Source organism: Phaseolus vulgaris, chromosome 4, assembly GCF_000499845.2.
Source record: "Phaseolus vulgaris cultivar G19833 chromosome 4, P. vulgaris v2.0, whole genome shotgun sequence".
Lineage (NCBI taxonomy): Eukaryota > Viridiplantae > Streptophyta > Magnoliopsida > Fabales > Fabaceae > Phaseolus > Phaseolus vulgaris.
This window is the reverse complement of record NC_023756.2, coordinates 44,845,633-44,866,415: the sequence shown is the minus strand read 5'-3', so window position 1 is coordinate 44,866,415 and position 20,783 is coordinate 44,845,633. Positions and strand designations below refer to the sequence as shown.

Genomic DNA, 20,783 nt, shown 5'->3' with positions numbered 1-20,783 from the left:
AATCTACCAAACTATTTCATTGAGTTCAGTAATTTTTAAAAATTGCAATACAAAATTGTTTGACAAATTACATATTATACTAAATTATTATTTTTAATTATTTAATTAATTTATTATTAATATATATGCAGGAATTTTTAAGATTTGTTTATTTTAGAAATTATTTAATAATAAGATACTTTTTGACACATATTAACATTTAATAAAAAATATTTTATTATTAAATAATTTCTAAACAAATCTTAAAAATTTCTACATATATATATATATATATATTAATAAAAAATTACTTAAATAATTAAAAATAATATTTTAGTATTATGTCATTTTCAAACAATTTTTCTCTGCAATTTTTAAAAATTATAGAACTCAATTAAATTTTTCTGTGCAATTTTTTAAAATTATAGAACTCTATTAAATAATTTGGTAGATAACTTTTGTGCCAATTTCATTTTTCATTAATTGTACAAATAAAATAAACAACATTTTATTAATTTTTAAATTAATCAAATAATTATTTCTTACAATTTTTTGTTAATTATATTAAATATTTAAATTTACATATTATTTTTATATAAATATTTAAATTTATTTATTACATTTTTTATTCTTAAATTCTTAAATAATGAGAAAATACAAAATTATACAACTAAAGTTGTCATCCATAAAGGACTTTTATAATTTTTTGTCACCATAGTGTTTTACATGTACAAGTTCTATATATTTACATTTACATCAAAATCGTTAACAACTCTCATAACTTTCACCTTTAATTAAACTCAAACCCAACTTAACATAAACATTGTTGGAAATCTTACACCGATTAAAGATTATGATATTTATAACTTCACCTTATAAGTCGATTTTATAAGGTTGAGTTAGGTTTAAAGTTCATTTCTTAACATGATATCAGAGTAATTTAAAGATTATCATAACAGAAGTTTGTTGGACTTATCGGACATATATTTCTCATATTTACTAGATATTTACTAGAAACATTGTTGGAGATCTCATATTAACTATAAATTAGGATATTAAGTAAGCAGTTTTATGAGATTGAGTTAGACTTAAATCCACTTTTTAATCAAGATAATTAAATTTTGTTTTGTGCATTTAGTAAATTTTGAGAAAGATTGCATCATTTTGGTGTAAAAAGAATTTCTCCTTCTTTTTAAAGTTTTGAAAAAAAGAGAAGACTTTGAAGTCAAATCGTTTACTCCGTCAAAAGAAGCCAACGAAACTTTATTGTAATGGTTTGGTTTTTTTCAAAATGTGGAGACACACGACATGTTTCTTTCTTTCATTCAACAAAGTGGTTGGGGTACGGATACTGCAAAGAAAGATGAAATTAATGTTTTTTTAATGGTAGTGGGCCAAGAAGAACACGTTTTATTCAATCATTCATCCTTCTTATCTTCTCCAAAACTTTTCTCTATTCCAACTTCTCTTCTGAGTTTCTTACAGGAATTAACATGGCTACCTTGACTGTGCCCCCAGTTCCTCCTTCCCCTAGAGATGATGCAGTGCAACTTTACCGTGCTTTTAAGGGTACCCTTTTTCTCTCTTCAAAATTGTTGTTTATGCTTTAAACATACCTTAGAATTCTGACCTTTAATTAGGTAGTTTCTGCTTGAAACTTCCCTTTCAGGAAGATGCTATTATTGTAATTTAAGTCAAATTAATCTTAAACTCTTGAGTGAGACTATATATAACGGTTTGGTGACTGAGACTACAAACAATGTTAAGATAGTTTCGAAATGGGTCTGATACATATTAAGAAGTGAACTTTAAACATAATTCAACAACCTCGTAAAATTAACTTATAAGATAAGATTTGCTCCACCTATATACTATGAAATGTTCTAATTTCTAATCAATATGAGATTTCCAACAGCTATATCTAGAACAAAATGTTTGAGTTCATGTCAGTGTCAAATTTAATATAATCTCCAAGTATTAACCTTTTTGGATGCTTCCTTTTAATTTTGAAATTTGGAAACAGACCCTGATTGCCAGTGTTGTTGTTTTCTTTTGTGTTATGCTGATTCTTGCTTGACTTTTAAGACTATTTTCATCTCAATTTTCTTTTGCATGTAAATGTACCTTGAATGTTTCTTTCTGACGTATAGATTGTTTGTGAAGTGTCTATTCATATTGCTCTTTCAATTTCTTTCTAATTGTCTGTTTTCACAGGAATGGGTTGTGATACCAGTGCTGTTATCAATATTCTTGCTCATCGTGATGCTACACAGCGTGCCTACATTCAACAAGAGTACAAAACAATGTACTCTGAGGAACTTTCCAAACGTTTAGCTTCAGAGCTTAGTGGAAATTTAGAGGTACTAATTACTAGTAATTTGATTAAAAAATGGACAAGGAAAGCATGTGGAAAAGATGGTTCAACTAATAATATAACAGAGAAAAAATGTATATTCTTTATCCAAAAAGTGTAATATCATCATTTGAGAAAAATAAATGGTACCATCATGAGAATTAGAGAAACATAGAATGTGGCAAACAAACCTCTATTTTACATGACATTTATCACAATTTATCACCTGCCATTAAGCTGGAGTTAGTGCTGTAAACAAACTTTAATGAACTGAGTAAAACGTTTTAAACTCATGAAACCGAACAGAATCTATAAAAATAAGATGAAGGAGCAGAGACAAAAATAGACATATAGATAGGTTATACTTATTGTGTGGTCACACTATTCATTTAGTAGGAAGACATTTGTATAGAAAACTAAATCATATGTATCTTGAAATTTAGAATAGTGGATGAAATGTTCAACACTTTTGTTTTGTCTTATATATTTATTTCTTCTGTTTTTCAGACTGCAGTTCTGATGTGGTTGAAGGACCCTGCAGGACGTGATGCAGCAATCATTAGGAAGTCTCTAATAGAGATCCGAGACAATATAGGTGCTACTGAAGTTATATGTTCACGGACTCCATCTCAGCTGCAATATTTAAAACAGATCTACCATTCATTGTTTGGTGTTTATCTTGAGAATGATATTCAAGCAACCACCAGCCCCGGGAGTGATCATCAGAAGGTGAGGTTTCTATTGGTAACATTTATGAAACTAACATGTGATATTGTGATTTATGTTATAGATTCTACATCGATTACAGATAAAAGTATTTTATAGTATATAAGTGGGTGTAAACTTACTTTATAAATCAGTTTTGTAAGATTGAATTAAGTTTAAAATTCATTTCTTAATATAGTATCAGACCATTCATAAATATATATTATCACGCACGAGTTGGCTTATAAGCCGGTCTGTAAGATTGAGTTATGACAAAAAATTTCTCTAAATTAGTTTATGTATGGACCTGAAACACCAATGGGGATTGTACCTGCAAAAAGGGGTACTACTAGTAGTAGTCTTCTTGGCCTTTGTTAAGATCAACTTCCTCTTTTCTGCAGAAAAATGGTACCTTTAATGACACTTCAACCCATAAGTTAGGCTACCTAGAGGGTTTTGAGAAAAATAGCTATGAAAAAGTAGTTTGCTTTCATGTTCACTTCTATGAGTTCCTTTCAAGTTATTAGAAGAGTACAACTACTGTTATTGATTAGTTTTATGTATGAAACTTGCTTCAGCTGTTGCTTGCATATATAAGCACACCTCGTCCTGAAGGCCCTGAGGTTAATAGAGAAATTGCTCAGAAGGATGCAAAGGCTCTGTACAAAGCAGGGGAGAAGAAACTTGGAACTGATGAAAAGACCTTTATCCACATATTCAGTGAACGGAGTGCTGCACATTTGGCTACTGTTAGTGCCTATTACCATGACATGTATGGTCACTCCCTGAAGAAGGTATCTTCAGAACTTGTAATTTCTTCAATTAATTTTACTCTTTCTTGAGATATTTTTACAGTGCTTGTTCAATCTGAATTTATCAGGCAATAAAGAAGGAAACATCTGGGCCGTTTGAACATGCACTTCTGACAATAATCCAATGTGCCATTCATCCAGGAAAGTATTTTGCTAAGGTATTCCTCTGCATTTCAGCTTTTGATAATTGCTTCTTGCAATGCTATTTCAACAATTTTTTGTTCATTGACTAACAGAAGATACTTATGCTAGGTTTATTGAGAGAATTAAATTGACAAGGATGCTGAAAAAGTATTTGCCTGTTTAAACTAAACTGTGTTTGTGTTGTTACAAGGCAGGAAATTGTTCTGACAGCTTTATGGTCTGTACCTGTTTGATTTCCTTCTTACTTTTCTGATATAAAAACCTTTTCACGAAACAATTTCAAATTACTCAGCAGCCAATTTCTCATCCAAAATCTATCAAGATTTGAAAAGTGTTTCCAAAGCAAATGTCTTAAACCATAAAATACAAACAACTTAATGATGTTTCTTTTCATTTTGTCTGTATTAAAACTCAACTTTACAAAACTCTCTAATTGATACGTATGCACTTACTTCTATACTATGAAATGTCCGTATCAAATCTCCAATAATTTTCATGTTGTTCAACCTCTCTCAGTTTCACTCAAATTGTGCCTTCCACCACTCTGCGCCAGCAGTCTGAACAACCTTGTTTGGTTGCATTTTAAAAACTCAAAGCAGTTTTTGAGAAAAGAAATCAAACACGCCCTTAGATTTTCCAGAGCCAGTTTTGTCAAACATTTAGAATAAGCAGATTGTATTGGCTAAGTCATTTGGATTCTTACAACACTTTTGGTCATTGGCTGTATACTGCATTACCATGTAATTAGGAATATACATAACTGAGTGCTTGCTTGTAGTGATTTGTTATCTATATATATTCATCATGATGCCTTGAGCCAGCATTGTTGGAATTGATTCTTCAAATAGGGAACTTTTTAAAATGTGTGATCACCATGCAGGTTTTGCACAAGGCAATGAAAGGTTTTGGGACTAATGATTCCACACTCATAAGAGTCATTGTGACAAGGACAGAGGTTGATATGCAGTATATCAAAGCTGAATATTCAAAGAAACACAGGAAGACTCTTAACGATGAAGTTCACTCAGAAACATCTGGTCACTACAGGGCTTTTCTTCTCTCACTTTTAGGCCCTAATATCTAGCCAAGATGTCCAATGGTGTTTCATGTGGAATAAATTCACCCTCTGATGATTTAATATTGGTTTGTTGTAGTTTATAATTCTAAATCCTAAACTCTAAACTGAAAATAAGGTTTTTTGACTGACTGAAAATCCTTGTAGAATAAGGGTTTGTTGTTGTTCACTTGTACTAGGATTTAGAGAGTATTAATTTCAACCTAATGCATTGATGAAGAATTGTTGTGTATTAAATATAATATAAAGGCTAGGTTCTTCAGTTAAGTGTTCAAACTATCATTTTTATTGTAAATGAAAGTTTAATTTTCAGACATTGCTACTAAGTATGAAATCTTGTATACCATCCGAAACTATATTAAGCATTATCTTTGAAGTGGTTATATAAAAATTCATAATTTTTTTACATAGGAAAGTTCTTTATGCTGATGTATTTAAATTAAACTTCATAATTATATAGAAAGGACAAAAGAGAGAAAATAAATACATAAAAGAAATATAGCAGTTGTAAAAAACTTAAAAATAAAAAAATATAAGAGTATATATTTTATAAGAAAAAACAAGTATTTGAACAATCTGAAAACTACAACTTTATTATTTTGTAAATTCAATATATAATTTTCAGTAGAAAGCTGAAACCGTGATATTTGATATGGGAGCTTGCTGTGCCTTGGCCTCCTGCACCCCTAGAATTACTAGCCACACCCATACTAATAGCAAAACACTAAAATACCCTTATAATAGCAGTTGTAAAAAACTTAAAAATCACAAAATGATATGGTTATTTTTGAGTCCTTATTTTTATATCAAAACTTTTAATGGCAGTGTTCTCACGTAGATATGACTTAAATTTAATCTTGATTTATAAAAGTATAAAAATGTTATATAAGAATGACACAATTGTTATATAAAAGTATAAAAATGTGCATATTTAATTTGGGTTTTCTCAATGTACTAATTCCAAGAAGGTGGTCCATTTTGTTTGTGATGCATAACACTTCTAAATATTACCATATATCAAGAAAAAAAAAATTAGTGTATGCTATAAATATACTAAAAAAATATTAATTACATTGCCATCTTTCAACTACTCACACATAACTAATATTTTTAATTGTTTCATCCATTGCAGTTTCAAGTTTAACGTGCATATTATAATATTATTAAATAAAAATTAATTTTAGATAAAAAAAATTATCAATTTCTAGAATAACTAAATTAGGTACTATTTTAGAAATTAAAAAAAATTATTGATATTTAAATTAATTTTTTATTGATAAAAAGATTTTAAATTAGTATCTAATTAACTACCTAAATTTTAGGTATCAACTATTTAGATTCTAAAGTTGATATTTCAAATCTTAGTATTTAATTAGATACTAATTTAGAAATTATTTATCAATAATAGAAACTAATTTAGATACTAATAATTTTTTTAGTCTCTAAAATAGTATTTAATTTTGTTAATATAGCAGTTAATTATTTTTTGTCTTAAAAATTGATTTCTATTTAATGATTTGTTTTAGTAGTATGATGATAAGTTTATTGAATTTTAAGTATGATAACCATCTATATTATAATTTAAATAATTAATTAATATAAATCATAATTTTACATAAAAAAATATGGATAATGGATAATTCGACTGTGAAAAATAATTGATTAATAAATTTAAAATAATTAGAAATTTCAAATATTTGTCTTCTTATAATAATAATAATTATTATTATAACTAGTAGTTAAAATTTTAGTAACTAATCATAATAAGTATATTTTAAAAAATATTTTATAAAATTTTATTAATAATAAAAAATATTTTAAATCTTAATATTTTTTATTTTATAAAAAATATTTAATTTAATTAATATAATAATTTATTATTATTTTCTCTAAATGTAATTATTATTTAATCATTTTTGTTATAATGATAAATTATCAGTACTCTAAATATCAATTAACATAAAACTTGCATTAACATTGATGCTAAATTATTTGTGTTTAAAACATTTTAGTTTGGACTATCTCTACACCCTTTCTTTATCCTTTATATATACACAGTTTTTTTCCCAAAAATATAAGGTCACTACAAGAAAAATCAAATAGAAACTAATTTTTAGAAACCAAAATAATTAGTTGCAATAATAACTAAATTAGAGACCACTTTAGAAACTAAAACAAAAATTAGTTTTTAAATTAGTTTCTATTATTGTTAAATAGTTTCTAAATTGATATCTAATTAGCAACTAAGGTTTTAACTATCAATTATTTAGTTTCTAAATTTGGTCTCTAAAACCTTGGTAGCTAATTAGATACCAATTTAGAAACTATTTAACAATAATAGAAACTAATTTAGAAATCAATTTTTGTTTTAGTTTTTAAAATGGTCTCTAATTTAGTTACTATTGTAACTAATTATTTTAGCTCTAAAAATTGATTTCTATTTCATGATATTGCAGTGGATGAAGAATAAAATAGAAAATTAAGGGATGAAATATAGTTGTGCCAAAGGAGAATATATATTTATTATTGAAGAATAATTTATAAGTATAAAATAAAGATGATGAAATAAATAGATTTTGGTGAAACTAGGGCAAAGGGCATTTAATTAAGTGTGGACCAATTGAACTACTGAAATGTCTCCTGATAAGTGATTTTCAATGATTTATTTGCCCTACAGTGGTAGATCAATGTGCAGTTATGGCTATCAGTCCCTTTCACATCTTATCTTCCATGCCAAAACAATAATGCAGACATTCATATTCTGCTCCAATTAATGCTCTCATCATGCAATCATGTAACTGTTATCTTCATCAACATGCCCTCTGCTACACCACCTCTTTCTTCACTAACCCTAAATATCTTCTTTTTTTTTTATATAGAAACAACCATGCTTTTTCTATAAATACATTACATTTTAGTTTTGTTTATAGTGATCTCTTTCACTGGTATATAAAAGGTGAAAAAAAGTGAAAAACAACTGCTATTTTAGATTTTTTACTGTAGTTTCAGTACATCTATTATCTATCTGATTAATAGTTATTACAGCAAAAATCAATACATATATATATATATATAGTTTATTTGAATATGCTTCACTTAAGGTTACAGCTGTTGCAAGTGGCTTTTTCATGAGAGCATCAAGTGAGTGGAATATCATATCAACTAAAAGGAGTCTATAAGTGGGGCACAATGCAAGCCACAATCACAACACAAACATGCAGATCACAGTATCAAGTAACGTGGATATCTTCCAATCATAGCCCATGTATCTGGAATTTTTCAAGCACAAACACCCTTTTTTCAGGATTTGCCAAAAGATGTGATTTTACATGCACATCAAAGGAAACTCACTAATATATTCTTCAAATCTTTCACACTCATCACTGTTTTTTTCTTAACTTTGATGTGATATCCCTTGTGCACAAGTCAAGGATAAAAATCTAGGAACAAAACTATATACTAATGACAGATAACAGCTACATCAAGCTTTCACACAACTGATCACACACAAGAATCAAAATGAGCCTAAACAAAGCTGTGCATGGACAAATCTGTAAGAACCTAGGGAAAAGGAAGGAAAAAGGAGGGGAAAAAAGAAAGAAAAAAGAGGGAACAAAGGCCTTATTATACATCTGATTCTTCTTTTGCTTCAACTTTTACTTTTAACTATAATAACATTTATATAATGACTAACACAACCTAATAAGCTTTGGCCCAAAAAGAATATACAGAGATGCTTTAGATTTGTGGAAAGTGCATTACACATCTTTGCCTTGAAAAAAGCACTGCCTATATATTAATTAATTTATATACCTGTGCATTAATCTTTTCTATTTTGGCTAGTAATTAAAGTGATCATGTAAACCAATTAAAATCAGGCATGTTCATTGTTGTGCCAAGTTGATCTCCCTAAGCTGAACTCCAAGCTTGGATTTTGATCCTTGAAGCTTCTTGTTTGTGTGTAGTTGTTTCCCTGCACAAAGTAATTCATTTTCATAAACTCACTCAGGCAATATAATACACTCTTTTTGCTGATAAAAATATAAACTCAGACTATGTATTCTTATCTATCTGATATCATTGATGTGAATATTAACTCACAAACCTCAGAATTATGCTGAGATGATAGGATTTCTTGGTGACTAAGCTTATCCAAATCAAGGGAACTAGCTTGTATCCGTGCTCCTCTACTGTGAGTCATTTCAAGGAACAAAGTTTTGAGGGGATGTGAAAAGTTTAATGTGACACACACAAATATATTAATCATGACCTATTCTTTGTTTGAGACAAATTATTGTTTTGGTTAGTTAACACTGTTATTGTGAGTTCTATATATAATTTTTTTATCAGCAATAATAAATTAAACAAACAATTTTAAGGTAGTCAAACTCTCAGACACAAAATATACAAAAACATATTTCCTCTTACTAAAACAAAATTCTAAAAGATTTGCTTACTATTTATCTCAACACTACCAATTAATACAACAGTAAGATCAAGGATCAATCCCATCATCGTATAGTAATTTTAAATTGAATAGTAATTTTAAATTGAATAGTAATTTTAAATTGAATGCATACCTTCATAACTCTATATATACATATGTTGTAAGGAAAATAAAAAGTACAAAAATAAACACTCATTCAATATGTTGCAAGGAAAATAAAAAGTAGAAAGATAAACACTCATACTTGAATGGGTCACTAGTAAGAAACTAAGTAGTTATCATTATGTAAAAATACACACTTGGATAAAACAGACAAAAGGAGAAGTAGAATTTTCTGGGAATTCAGGAAAGGAGAAACAATGATGCAAGAGTGAGACATATGTACAATGTTGTTCTTATAAGTTGAAAAGACAGATATAAGAATCTCTTGTTATGAGTTTGACAATATTTTATATCTTCATTCTCCATTTCTCCTGCAATATGATCTAATCTCTCACTCTACCTTTTCTATATCTTTCATGATGATTGTAATAAAAAAAATGTTGTACAAATCTTGTATAAAAGAGCTGAATTAATTACGATCATGAAATCATTACCAACATTTGAACATGTGTATGGAAATCTGTATACACCTCAGTTCTTATCTACTGTGAATTAGCTTTAATTCTTCTCTACTATACCTTCTTTATTAACTTTTCAAGATAGAATATAGGGAGCGTTTGCTTTGTATAAGAAAAATACTTTAGATGCTTTCATTTATAAGATCTGATTTGAATTAATATAATGCAAACAGTACAGACATTACAAAGATATTGTTTCCACATGTTACAAAATGTCCCAACATGTATATTTGACTCTTGATCTCAAACTTTTTCTGCATTTAAAGCTTTCAAAAACTAGTTACATAGTTATAAAACTTAACTAGCTAATTAAATATTAATTTAGAAACTTTTTATCAACAATAAAAACTTCTTTAAATATCAATATTTTTAAAAAATTTAAAACAATATTTAATTTAATTAATATAAAAATTAATTATATTTTATCTTTAAAATTAATTTTTATTTAATATTCTTCATCTGGATAAATATTATAAGTAGGGTTTTGTAATTTTAGGTTTACTGATATTAGAACAATATAGGTACATTAAAAAAAACTTGTGATGGTCAATGGGCATTTATTTCATTCATACTTGATCAGAGAAAGGACTATGCTTTACATTTAAGCCATATGCAGTTATTTCTACAAGAAAATTAATTATATTATAAAGTTTTAAGACCTTTTGGAATAATGAGGACATTTATTCACTTAAAACTTTATTTTTTGATCTTGCATTACAACATTTTATGTCATACATAGATTGAATATGTATTCCATTGTGCTATATATACAAGATAAAAGTTCTGTTGCACATAATTTATCAGGAAAAAGGTAAGAAAAAATCAGGAAAAAGGACAAGGAATCATGCAAAAAGACCAAATAATTGGAATCTAGGTTTTAAAAGGAAGTCAAGAACATATGCGTGTATTTGTGAGTCAGTGTTAGTTTTTTTATTCAAGAACATATCCTCCATTAACTCTCATTTAGGTGCTTTAAATTAGTTTTATATATTCTTTAAAATAGGTTAAACAACCTAAACCTAATGCTGTTGATATAAGTAGTTTGATAATTATGGTTTTAACTAAAACTTTGGTTTTGAATTTGAAAATGGAATCATATTTGAGGCGTAAGTTTATTGTTAACTAGATTAATTTGATGGAAAACACAAAATATAGTTGAGTATCAACAAAAGTTCTAATATGCAAAAAGGGTTGAAAAAAATATAAATTCTTTTATTAATAATAAATAAATAAATTGAAAAGGAACATTTTAGGATTGTCTCAACTTTATATAAGAATCAAGAAAACCTAAGATTGAAAAAAATATAATGTGTATTTTAAGGTTTATGAACCGGTGATAGACAGGGGGAGAAAATTAATAATAATTTAAAATATAAAAAAATATCTTAGAAACAAATTTTTAAAATGTATAAAAATGTCAAATATTGGTAAGAAATATCTAGGAATACCTTTGTTAAGAATATAATTCTTTATGAAATCATATTCTAATTAGAAAAAGATCAAAACTCTTCAAAAACAAACCCTTGTGCTTTTTTTTTTCAAGGGGAACTTTTTCGAGGATAAAACACCAATTCAACATACACTTACTTATCCTGAATAATAAGAAGTTTGAACACATTTTTCTCCTTTATAAATTGTCATAATGATTCCATTGTATCCACTAAATCAATTACTTGAATTTACATGTTGGGAAGGACCCAATTATTCAAAGTTTATATATAATTTTTAATTTAATTTAAGGTTAAGTTTGTTTTTACACATCATTAAAGTTAAGTTAATGTGATGTAAGTTTATTATTGTGTGTAATCAAAGTTAATTATTTATAAATTTTCACATTTTGCGAGTTTTTTCATAATATAAAAAGGTCATTATGAAAATTTTATTCAACGTGAGTAAGAAAATGTTGCAAATTCAAAATCTAAGTTTATTAAAAAAAAGGCTATAGTAGTAAATATATAAATATTATTAAATATATCTTCAATTCTTTACAATTTTGATACTATAAATTTAGTTTTTATACTCAACTGACTGAAACTATTTGTTTTAATTTTTATTTAATAATTATATTACTTGATTGAAAGTTTTTGTTTTTTTGCAAATTTTAGAAAATATCAATTTATTTTCTTTTATATTTTGTTTCATTTAAAAAGAAAGGAAAGGACTATCAAACAAACAGCTAGCTCGAGCTGATTTTTCATTGTTATTTCCTTTCTAATAAATTAGCAAAACAGAAGAATGATGTCTTTTTTGAAAGCTTTTCACTGTGTTTTTTTCATTCTTTCACAGTTAATTAAAAGTTTATTTATAATCTCCATAAGAAAAACAAATAGAGTCTTACTCTCTAAAATGAGAAATTAAATTTACAATTAAAAAAAAAAATTCAAAATCTCAATTCAAATTAATCCTATTACAATATATTGCTAGGGTTGTCCTAACTTTCTAGGCTTGTAACTTATCAGGTGGGTTTGACTTGCATTTCAGGGTAGTTTGACCAATATTATAATACTATATAATATTTAATTTATTTTAATTATATTAATAATATACTTAATATGACATGTTGCTTACAATATTTTTTTCATCGATATATTTGTTTCGAAATACATGCCATAAAACATCATTTGTTTTTAATTTTACATTAATAATAACTTAACTATGTTTAACATAATTCAAACTTTTATGGAATATCGATTTAGTTTGATTCTTTGTCCAATCATTACTTTTTCTTTCTTTCTATAAAACAATCATTACTTAATCTATATAGTTAGGTTGGATTTGGATTTAAGAAATTGGTTGAATTGACTCAACTTATTTTTAAAAGTCATCATATGATTTTATATTTTAAACTTGAATCTTCTTTTAAATTTTAATTAGATGAATTTAATTATTTGCTTCAGTCATATAAAAATTACACAAACATTAAAATTAGAATATAAAAGTGATATTTCAATCTTAAATGAATCATCAAGATTAATATATAAAATAATCCTAATTAATCACCTAGAATACTTATACAATTAAGATTCATTTTTTTTCCTTTCATATTAATATTTTTTATTTAATTACACTAAATCAATAATGTATTTGGTCTAATATGAATTTAAAGATGCATGAGTTATCTGTTAAATCATCTTTGAACTTGAGATACCACAATGCATATTTTTTAACATATTATTTTACTACTATAATACAGTTTTATTCAGAGAAAAAATTGCTGATAAAATAAATCAGAGAAAATTATATATATATATATAATTTTATCTTTTTTTCTCAATTACAACATTTAAAAAAAGTATGGAAAATCGAAAATATTGTACTTATAGTGTTTCTTAAGAGCTTGTGTAATTTGATATATGATTTTGCTAGTATATTTTCACTGTAAAATAAATTTTATCTATTATTTTTTTTCAGATACTTACAAACAAAGAAACAGGCTTAAGTTATTTCATAGGGCTCATGAAACTTAAGGAATTACAAAGAAAAATGATAAAAATTGTATTAAATAAATCGTTGTAGCAGCACTTCTCTTCTAAATATGAGAAGAGAAACAAAAAAAAATCAACCTCACTGTCTAACTTTCTGATTTGAAGGAACTTTTTTGCTGTACAAACGTGAGGACCGAGAAAATTTTGCATCAGAGCTAAAGCTCATCAGAATCCAACTCAATTCTTGACCACCATTTTCACGACTTAGGAAAGCTATATATATATATATATATATATATATATATATATATATATATATATATATATATATGATTTGATGTGATGTGATCTCATACAAACTAAGTTGTATATTATGCAGAATAGCTTACTCTTTTGGGAATGTCATAAACCATATATTTTGTTAAGTTCTGCTTGATTTTCTGTGTCTGAAATCTTAGCCATTTTTAGTAAAGGAATTATGTTTTCGGCAGGCTAGTTTTGATTAGTTGATTAGAAGGTGTTGTGTTGTAAGGTCTTCTCAGGTTTTCTAATGAGTTAGATCATTTTTGAAGTGATTCTTATGTATATATTGTTTCTTGCTGATACGATTAGTTGATTAGAAAGTGTTGTATTGTAAATTCGTCTCAGTTTTTTTATATAGGTTGGATCATCCTTGAAGTGATTTTTATGTATATATTATTTTTTTTTGTGATAAGAGAAATATTAAAGGATTATTATGTTGTATTAGTGAATGACAACTTTTTCAGAATTGTATACTTTCACTTCCATAGACTATTGCAATTCTCAGTAGAAATGTCTTTTCTGTGATTAGTACTCATAGGAGTTTGCCACACCTAAGTTCTTAGCCCTTTTTGTCGTATTAGTTGACTCAAATTTTGAGTTAGAAACTAGTACCAAGCATCAGTGTTTGATAAAGCTAAAATAACAAATGTACGACCACAGGAAAAGAAACAAAATGGAACAGAAGTAAAGCCTAATTGGATAACGGTATAGTGTTGTGAAGTAATGTTAGTTAGTGAATCCATTAAGAGATGGGAAAGGGAGAAAGAAACTGCATAAGTCAATATAGAGCATACAAATATGCTGTTCTAAAAGTAGAATGTTAAACCATAAAAGGTGCATATAGAACAGTGGAGAATAGCTCCTCCATGTATACTTTCGTTGCACATAACCACTAAATTTCGTCTAGTTTCAGAAAACTTTGCTTTCTACACATTTAAAGAGGCTGAATGACATTGTATCAAAAAGGGGTATGAACCAAATGAGGAATCGCTACTTTGATCTTCAGAAAGAGAGAAAAGAGAGCAGAAGTGGAGAAAATAAATGAAAAGCAAAAGTTGTCAGAGAGAAGCACTTTTTTCAGTTTGACAAAAGGGTGTACATTGGATTTCAGATTTTCCCAAACTTCAATTATTAAACTCAAAACTTAAATACATATGTAGACTTGCATAGACAGTGAAAATCCAATCATGCACCCATGCAGATAGATACTGACAGCACTAACACATTATTCCCAAACATTTTCACACATACACATATCAGAGAAAGAGAAAGAGGTTACCTGGTAGAAGAATTAGCCCATAGATTGCTGGAAGTGTAGCCCATGTCACAATCCATGGAGGCTCCTCTCTGATTGGGTAAAAAATTCTTATTTTGATTATTTGGGACTGTTAGGGACATGAAATCCTCATCCCCATCTGTTTTATTGCATTATGTAAATATAATTCAAAAATCATACCATTATAGACATATATATGCAAGTCAATAATTAATCTTTTTCCTTTATATAGCTTTTAAAATATTCATACATATTAGTTAATGGATATAGATTAAGAGGGTCTGAGTCATAAAGGGGTGTTGGGGAATCTCCATAGGAATTGAAAACATTGAGCTAAAACATTTGGAGCAGAAATCAAGGAATTAATTAGTATATATTGCATTAGGTAAAATATTACAAGCGGCGAAGGTGATTCATTATATATGAATTACCTGAAGAAGCTGCAGGTTTGTCAGTGTTCTTAACAGTTCGATACATCTGCAGTAACAAGAAAAAAAGACAAGAAGATTAATATAATACACAGAAATGGACTTATATATATATATATATATATGTATTAAAAAAGAAAAAGAGCAATGATAGATGGGAAATCTGAAGTGTGTGTGAAGAAGATTTTGAAGGAGAATAAAAAAGGGAAGAAAATAATGAAATGAGATGCTTCTTTTTGTGGGTTTGTTTGTTTAATAACCACGAGGTTGATGTTTGGTAAGGTAAGTAATTGCTTCTATTATTGAGAAATGATGGCTACTTTTCCTGCTTTCTCTTTCTCTTTCTCTCTCATGAAAAGTAGAACTTGTCATGTTCCTCTTGCATCAAACAACAACTTCCACTGTTCATCATTCATTCATTCACTGCATGCCTCGGTTCCTGTGCGGCCCCATGGATAGACCTTGGACAAAGTCTACACACTACCCTAGTCCACAGAGGCGCAACAAAACACACACACACAGAGGGAAAGAAAGAGAAATATAGAAAGGTTTTTTTCCTGTGATTTTGTTTTACATGGAAGGAGAGGATAAGAAATGAGGGTAAGGTGTGTAAGTCATATATACCTGCAAATGGCTCTTGACATGAGCTAGTGTTAGATCTTTCACATCCATTAGTTCCAAAACTGACTTAGGAGTAGCCCCTATCATCCAACAAATACAACACTTCAAAACACTGTAAAACCTAGACAAATAAGAAGCTAATAGTTGTTGCTTTTGTTCACTTAAAACATGATTTTGTTATTGTTAATGAGTCTTCAAACACACTACAGAACTCATATGCAAAAGGGAAGAGAAGAGAGATTCACTTTCATGGCCACCAAGAAGTTGAACAGCATGAACAAAGCGATTGTGAAGAGAGCTGGTCCAACGCATTCTTGGAGCCCTCATGTTCCTCTTATTACTTTGTTGCCTTGGCAACATTCTTGACCTCACAAATCCATTAGGGAATTCAGAAGCTCCAAAATTTGTACTGTTCCCAAACTGCTGCTGAGGGTAATCAAAGTACTGAAACTGTTGGGGCCTTGAGATGGGTTCTCCTGCTACACCCCCAACAGCACCATTATAACTATAGTTAGGAGCCGAATTGGCAGAACAAGGAGGGTGTGGAACTGCATATAGAGAAGAAAAGGAAAACTTGTTGGTGGGGCTTCTATCTATTGAGGGAACTGTAGCACTGTTGTTAGAAAGGTTACTGTAGAGAGGGATTCCATTGATGAGCCTTATTTGAGCCTCGGAAACCCGATGATGGCTGAGTCCGACAAGGTTTCTCTTCCTCCAGGTGGTTTCAGCCTCAGAGGGAGCAGCAGCAGTGACAGCACTTGTAGAGTTGGCTAAGGACAGTTGTGTGTCTTTGATTGAACCATCACTGTGGGATTTGAAGCCTTCAGCATCGTCATCATCTGCTTGTTGTGGCCATGTATCAAAGGGTGAATCCCCTCCACTGCAAATTGAAGAAGGAGCACTGTTTGGGAGGCTAATGTGAAGGGAAAGATCAGGAATCTGATTCGATGATTGCTCTCGGAAAATCTTATTCTGGGGCATTTTTTCAAATGATTTCAATCTATGGCATATAGTGTGCTACAACAACACTGAAATGAAAGGGAACAAAAACAAAACCAAAAACACACTCAAACCTAAGTAGAATTCAGAATTTGAGTGAAGGTTTTGTTTCTTTTATCAACAAGTATACATAAGAAACACTTTATAGGATCCAACTCATATAAAATAAAGCCTAAGACGACGTTACAACACAACACCTCCCTATCGATTACTGAACACTAATCCTGCCAAAAACCACAACCACAAACAAACTAAGACGAAACAAGACAAACCAAAGAAACAAGACACCAATCAGAATAAAAGAAACAAACAGAAGAAAGATTTATAAGTAATAAAGACTAAACAAGTATAAACATATAGTTTTGAGGGAAGGTATATGTTTATTCTTCCACTATAGATTGAAATTTGATTATGTTATGAGAAGAGAACCCCAGAAGCTAGAAAAAAAAAAAAAAAAGAAGCTAGAATATTAAACAGTTGAGGTGATCAATTGAAGAGGTGCAAAGTGATGAAATATGTGTTTGAAAGAGAAGACACTTTCTCAGGTACACAAAACTATGGATATAGAGAGAGAGAGAGGGGGAGAAAGATGTGTAGTGGTGCATATAATATAAACAAAAAATGTAAAAGGAATGGGAAAGAAAGAGAGAGATGAGAGTGTTTTTTGCTGGCTAACTTGAGTTGAGAGTTTATATAGGAAAGTGACACTCCAACAATTCCTTTCATTCTTTTTTCTTTTCTATTTAATTAACTCTGCTTTTCTTTTCTTTTCTAAGTAGTCAATACACGCGAAAACTGCAAAGTTGGGACAAGTTTTGCTGTGTTTGATTTTTCTTTCTCCAAAGAGGAGAGAGTGAAATATATTAAACACTAAAGAGAGTAATCAAAGAGGGATTTCACTGTTCATTCTGCTGCTACTTCTATCTCAGGATCTTCATCCCCTAAAACTCTAGTTAATTTCTGCTACAAATAATATATTAAATAAGTATGAGATTTTAATTTATAGTGTTTTTTTTTTAATTTGATACATGCTACAAACTTCGTTAGTTAACATTAGTATTAGGATTCTAACTCTCCCACATTTTAAATAATGACAAATTACAATAAAGAGGGATGATGATTGGTTTAAAAATTATTTTTTCTTTTTTTTTTTAATTTTTTTTTTAAATTTTCTATAAATAATAAGATTAGGCCATGATAATTGTTTCAATGAATCAAATAAGACAAGAATAATATAATCATGATGAAAATATAGACACATCCAAATTTTGTTACACTGGTTTGATTCTACGAAAATTTATGTCGAATCTAATTCAAAGAATCTTAAGTGGATTATTATTCACTTCCGAGAACTTATACGCAACTAAACTAAGAAAACTTACAACACATCACTTGGTTAAACCCCCTTTAAAAAGAATTATAAGGTATTGCAAATACTCAAATATCTATAACCACACAACCCACTTGTATATCACATTTTAGTGAAAAATATAAAAAGAAAGAAATATATCGGCTAGAGTAACACATATTCCTAAAAAAGAATTACAGTGAAAATTAGAAAAAGAAAGAAATATATCACCTAGAATAACACATATCCTTAAAAGAATTACAACACAAAACCTATATCAATTTCTATTTTGATTGATGATCTTAAGGAATGAAATTTCTTTAAAATATAAAAGATTTTTATTCAATAACTCTTTTCAAGAACTATAGCTAAAACTTTCGTAAGTATTTGAAAAGAGATGTTCATTTTGAAAACAATAAAATGCTCTTCTTTTAAAAAAATTGAAAATATTTTCTATTTGTGACTCTGATAGTCGTTAATTATAATTAAACATAATCAATTATTATGCTTTTTTTTATGTAATTGAGAAAGCAATTTGAACTAATATAATCAATTATTATTAAACATAATTGATTATTTGTAAAAATGTACTTTTTCATATTGCATAATATAATTTATTATTTCTTAGAATTTTTTTATGAGCAAAAGAATAAAATTAATATGAATCACAAATATGAATTTTGTTGTCTCCGTTGTTGTGTTTTCCATTCTATCATATTCCATCCTCACTCTTAAGCCTTCTTTTTATTCTCTACTACTAACCACCTATTATCAAACAAAGAAAACCCCCTCAATAGCACCTATTTAGGACATACAGAACAACAACTTAAGCTTAGAAGGTCTTGTGTAAACCTAACCTACTAACTTAAAGAATGCAGGCAATTTAAAGGATACATTACTCAATCAGAATAAGTAAATGTGAAATCTATTACTTTCTTCTTCATCCATGACCATACTTATAGTTGTACCAAAGTAAAGATTTCATCCGGATCCACTCTCCTTCTTTTAAAAAACACTCCATTTCTTTTATTCCAGATACTTCGTACGATTGTTACCCACATGTATTTTCACACACTGGTTAATAAGTTGCTAACAAGTTATTAAGTTCAATTAAGAATCTAAAAGGGTCAATGTGTTTTAATTATCACATATGTTATTCTTTTGTTTTTTTAAATACTAATATTAAAAGAAATAAGAAAATTTCAAAAAACAATCATTAAGTTATTATATTGAAAATTGACAGACGTACAAAGTAAACATAAGTGTTCATATTGTCATATATATATATATATATATATATATATATATATATATATCATAAAAAAAATGAGAAAAAAGTTTTATAAACAAAGTAATAATTGTGAGAAAAAATAATACATGAAAAAAAAACTTCAATTAAAAGTATCAAATTACATTTCTATCCTTATGTAAAACCTCTATATAGTTAGCCATGATATCCTCTTCAAAAATTAACAATTTAATCTTAAAAGCATCTTAGTTATATAATAAAAAAATTATAACAAATAAATTAATTTAAATTTATCTTATATATATATAATAGTCTTGATTTTTAATCTCAATTATAAATAAGTACCAATAGGGGTCAAAAAGTTTCAGAACATGTCGATACCCAGTACCGACCGAACAACATAGGTTTGAATGAATTAATTAGAGTGTGTACTAACAATAATTAAACCATACGTAAATTGGGTAATACAAAAGTTAATTGTGACATGCACCTTAATTTAGGTCCAAGAGTATAAATAGACGCAATAACCAAGACAAATGTATATCATTATTATAACATTAATTACACTCAAATACTGAATACTCACTTGAACGACAGAGAACCTTTTGTCAATGCGCTCTCGACCGAGAGTCGAAGCTCGAAGGTAAGAAAAGATAGAGGAAAAAAAGTGCAACCAAATAGAAGAATTCAATTGTTTCGCCGATATGAGTTATTATCTCATCCTGACGTAAAAAAAAAAATATACTATTTAAATTAGATTAAAAAGTTAAAATTAGTTCATTATATGATTACAAATAATTTATTTTATTGAATTTGGATCGTACCAATGTAAGAAGACTACCTACATAAAATTCATCCTAATGTATATCATGATTTTTTTTTATTAATTCAGAGTGTGAAATTTTTTTACGTGATGAGTTCATAGAAATTAAACTAAAGTGAAAAATAAAGGCTTGGTTTCTAGCTTGTGCATTATGAAAATTTCTTGTATATATTTTG

General features: G+C 28.2%; 2 protein-coding genes across 3 annotated transcripts; one reads left to right on the top strand and one right to left on the bottom strand.

Annotated features, from left to right (window-relative positions):
* The first annotated feature begins 1,249 nt into the window (after positions 1-1,249).
* Positions 1,250-5,335, top strand: LOC137837905 (annexin D5-like). The gene is made up of 6 exons (XM_068647083.1): positions 1,250-1,548; positions 2,194-2,339; positions 2,840-3,061; positions 3,616-3,831; positions 3,918-4,007; positions 4,874-5,335. The coding sequence occupies exons 1-6, from the start codon at positions 1,473-1,475 to the stop codon at positions 5,075-5,077; spliced, it is 954 nt and encodes a 317-aa protein (XP_068503184.1). The 5' UTR covers positions 1,250-1,472; the 3' UTR covers positions 5,078-5,335.
* A 3,337-nt stretch (positions 5,336-8,672) lies between these two features.
* Positions 8,673-17,853, bottom strand: LOC137837904 (transcription repressor KAN1-like). 2 transcript variants are annotated; one of them, XM_068647082.1, is made up of 7 exons: positions 16,821-17,577; positions 16,434-16,736; positions 16,192-16,268; positions 15,571-15,616; positions 15,143-15,278; positions 9,174-9,258; positions 8,673-9,041 (listed from the first exon to the last, which is right to left on the bottom strand). In XM_068647082.1, exons 1-7 carry the CDS (start codon positions 17,167-17,169, stop codon positions 8,943-8,945), a joined length of 1,095 nt encoding a protein of 364 aa, XP_068503183.1. In that variant the 5' UTR covers positions 17,170-17,577; the 3' UTR covers positions 8,673-8,942. The 2 variants fall into 2 exon arrangements, with proteins under 2 accessions (XP_068503183.1, XP_068503182.1); XM_068647081.1 differs by having other exon boundaries at positions 16,434-17,853.
* Positions 17,854-20,783: the final 2,930 nt, after the last annotated feature.

Bases quoted from the DNA above. Each gene is read 5' to 3' on its own strand.
- LOC137837905 (XM_068647083.1), top strand. From the start codon at position 1,473: ATGGCTACCTTGACTGTGCCCCCAGTTCCTCCTTCCCCTAGAGATGAT. The intron at 2,340-2,839 runs GTACTAATTACT...TCTGTTTTTCAG, and splicing joins AGCTTAGTGGAAATTTAGAG to ACTGCAGTTCTGATGTGGTT. The intron at 3,832-3,917 runs GTATCTTCAGAA...TGAATTTATCAG, and splicing joins ATGGTCACTCCCTGAAGAAG to GCAATAAAGAAGGAAACATC.
- LOC137837904 (XM_068647081.1), bottom strand. From the start codon at position 17,169: ATGCCCCAGAATAAGATTTTCCGAGAGCAATCATCGAATCAGATTCCT. The intron at 16,269-16,433 runs GTGAATCTCTCT...GTTGGATGATAG, and splicing joins ACTTCTTGGTGGCCATGAAA to GGGCTACTCCTAAGTCAGTT. The intron at 9,259-15,142 runs GTAACCTCTTTC...AATGACTCACAG, and splicing joins TGGGCTAATTCTTCTACCAG to TAGAGGAGCACGGATACAAG.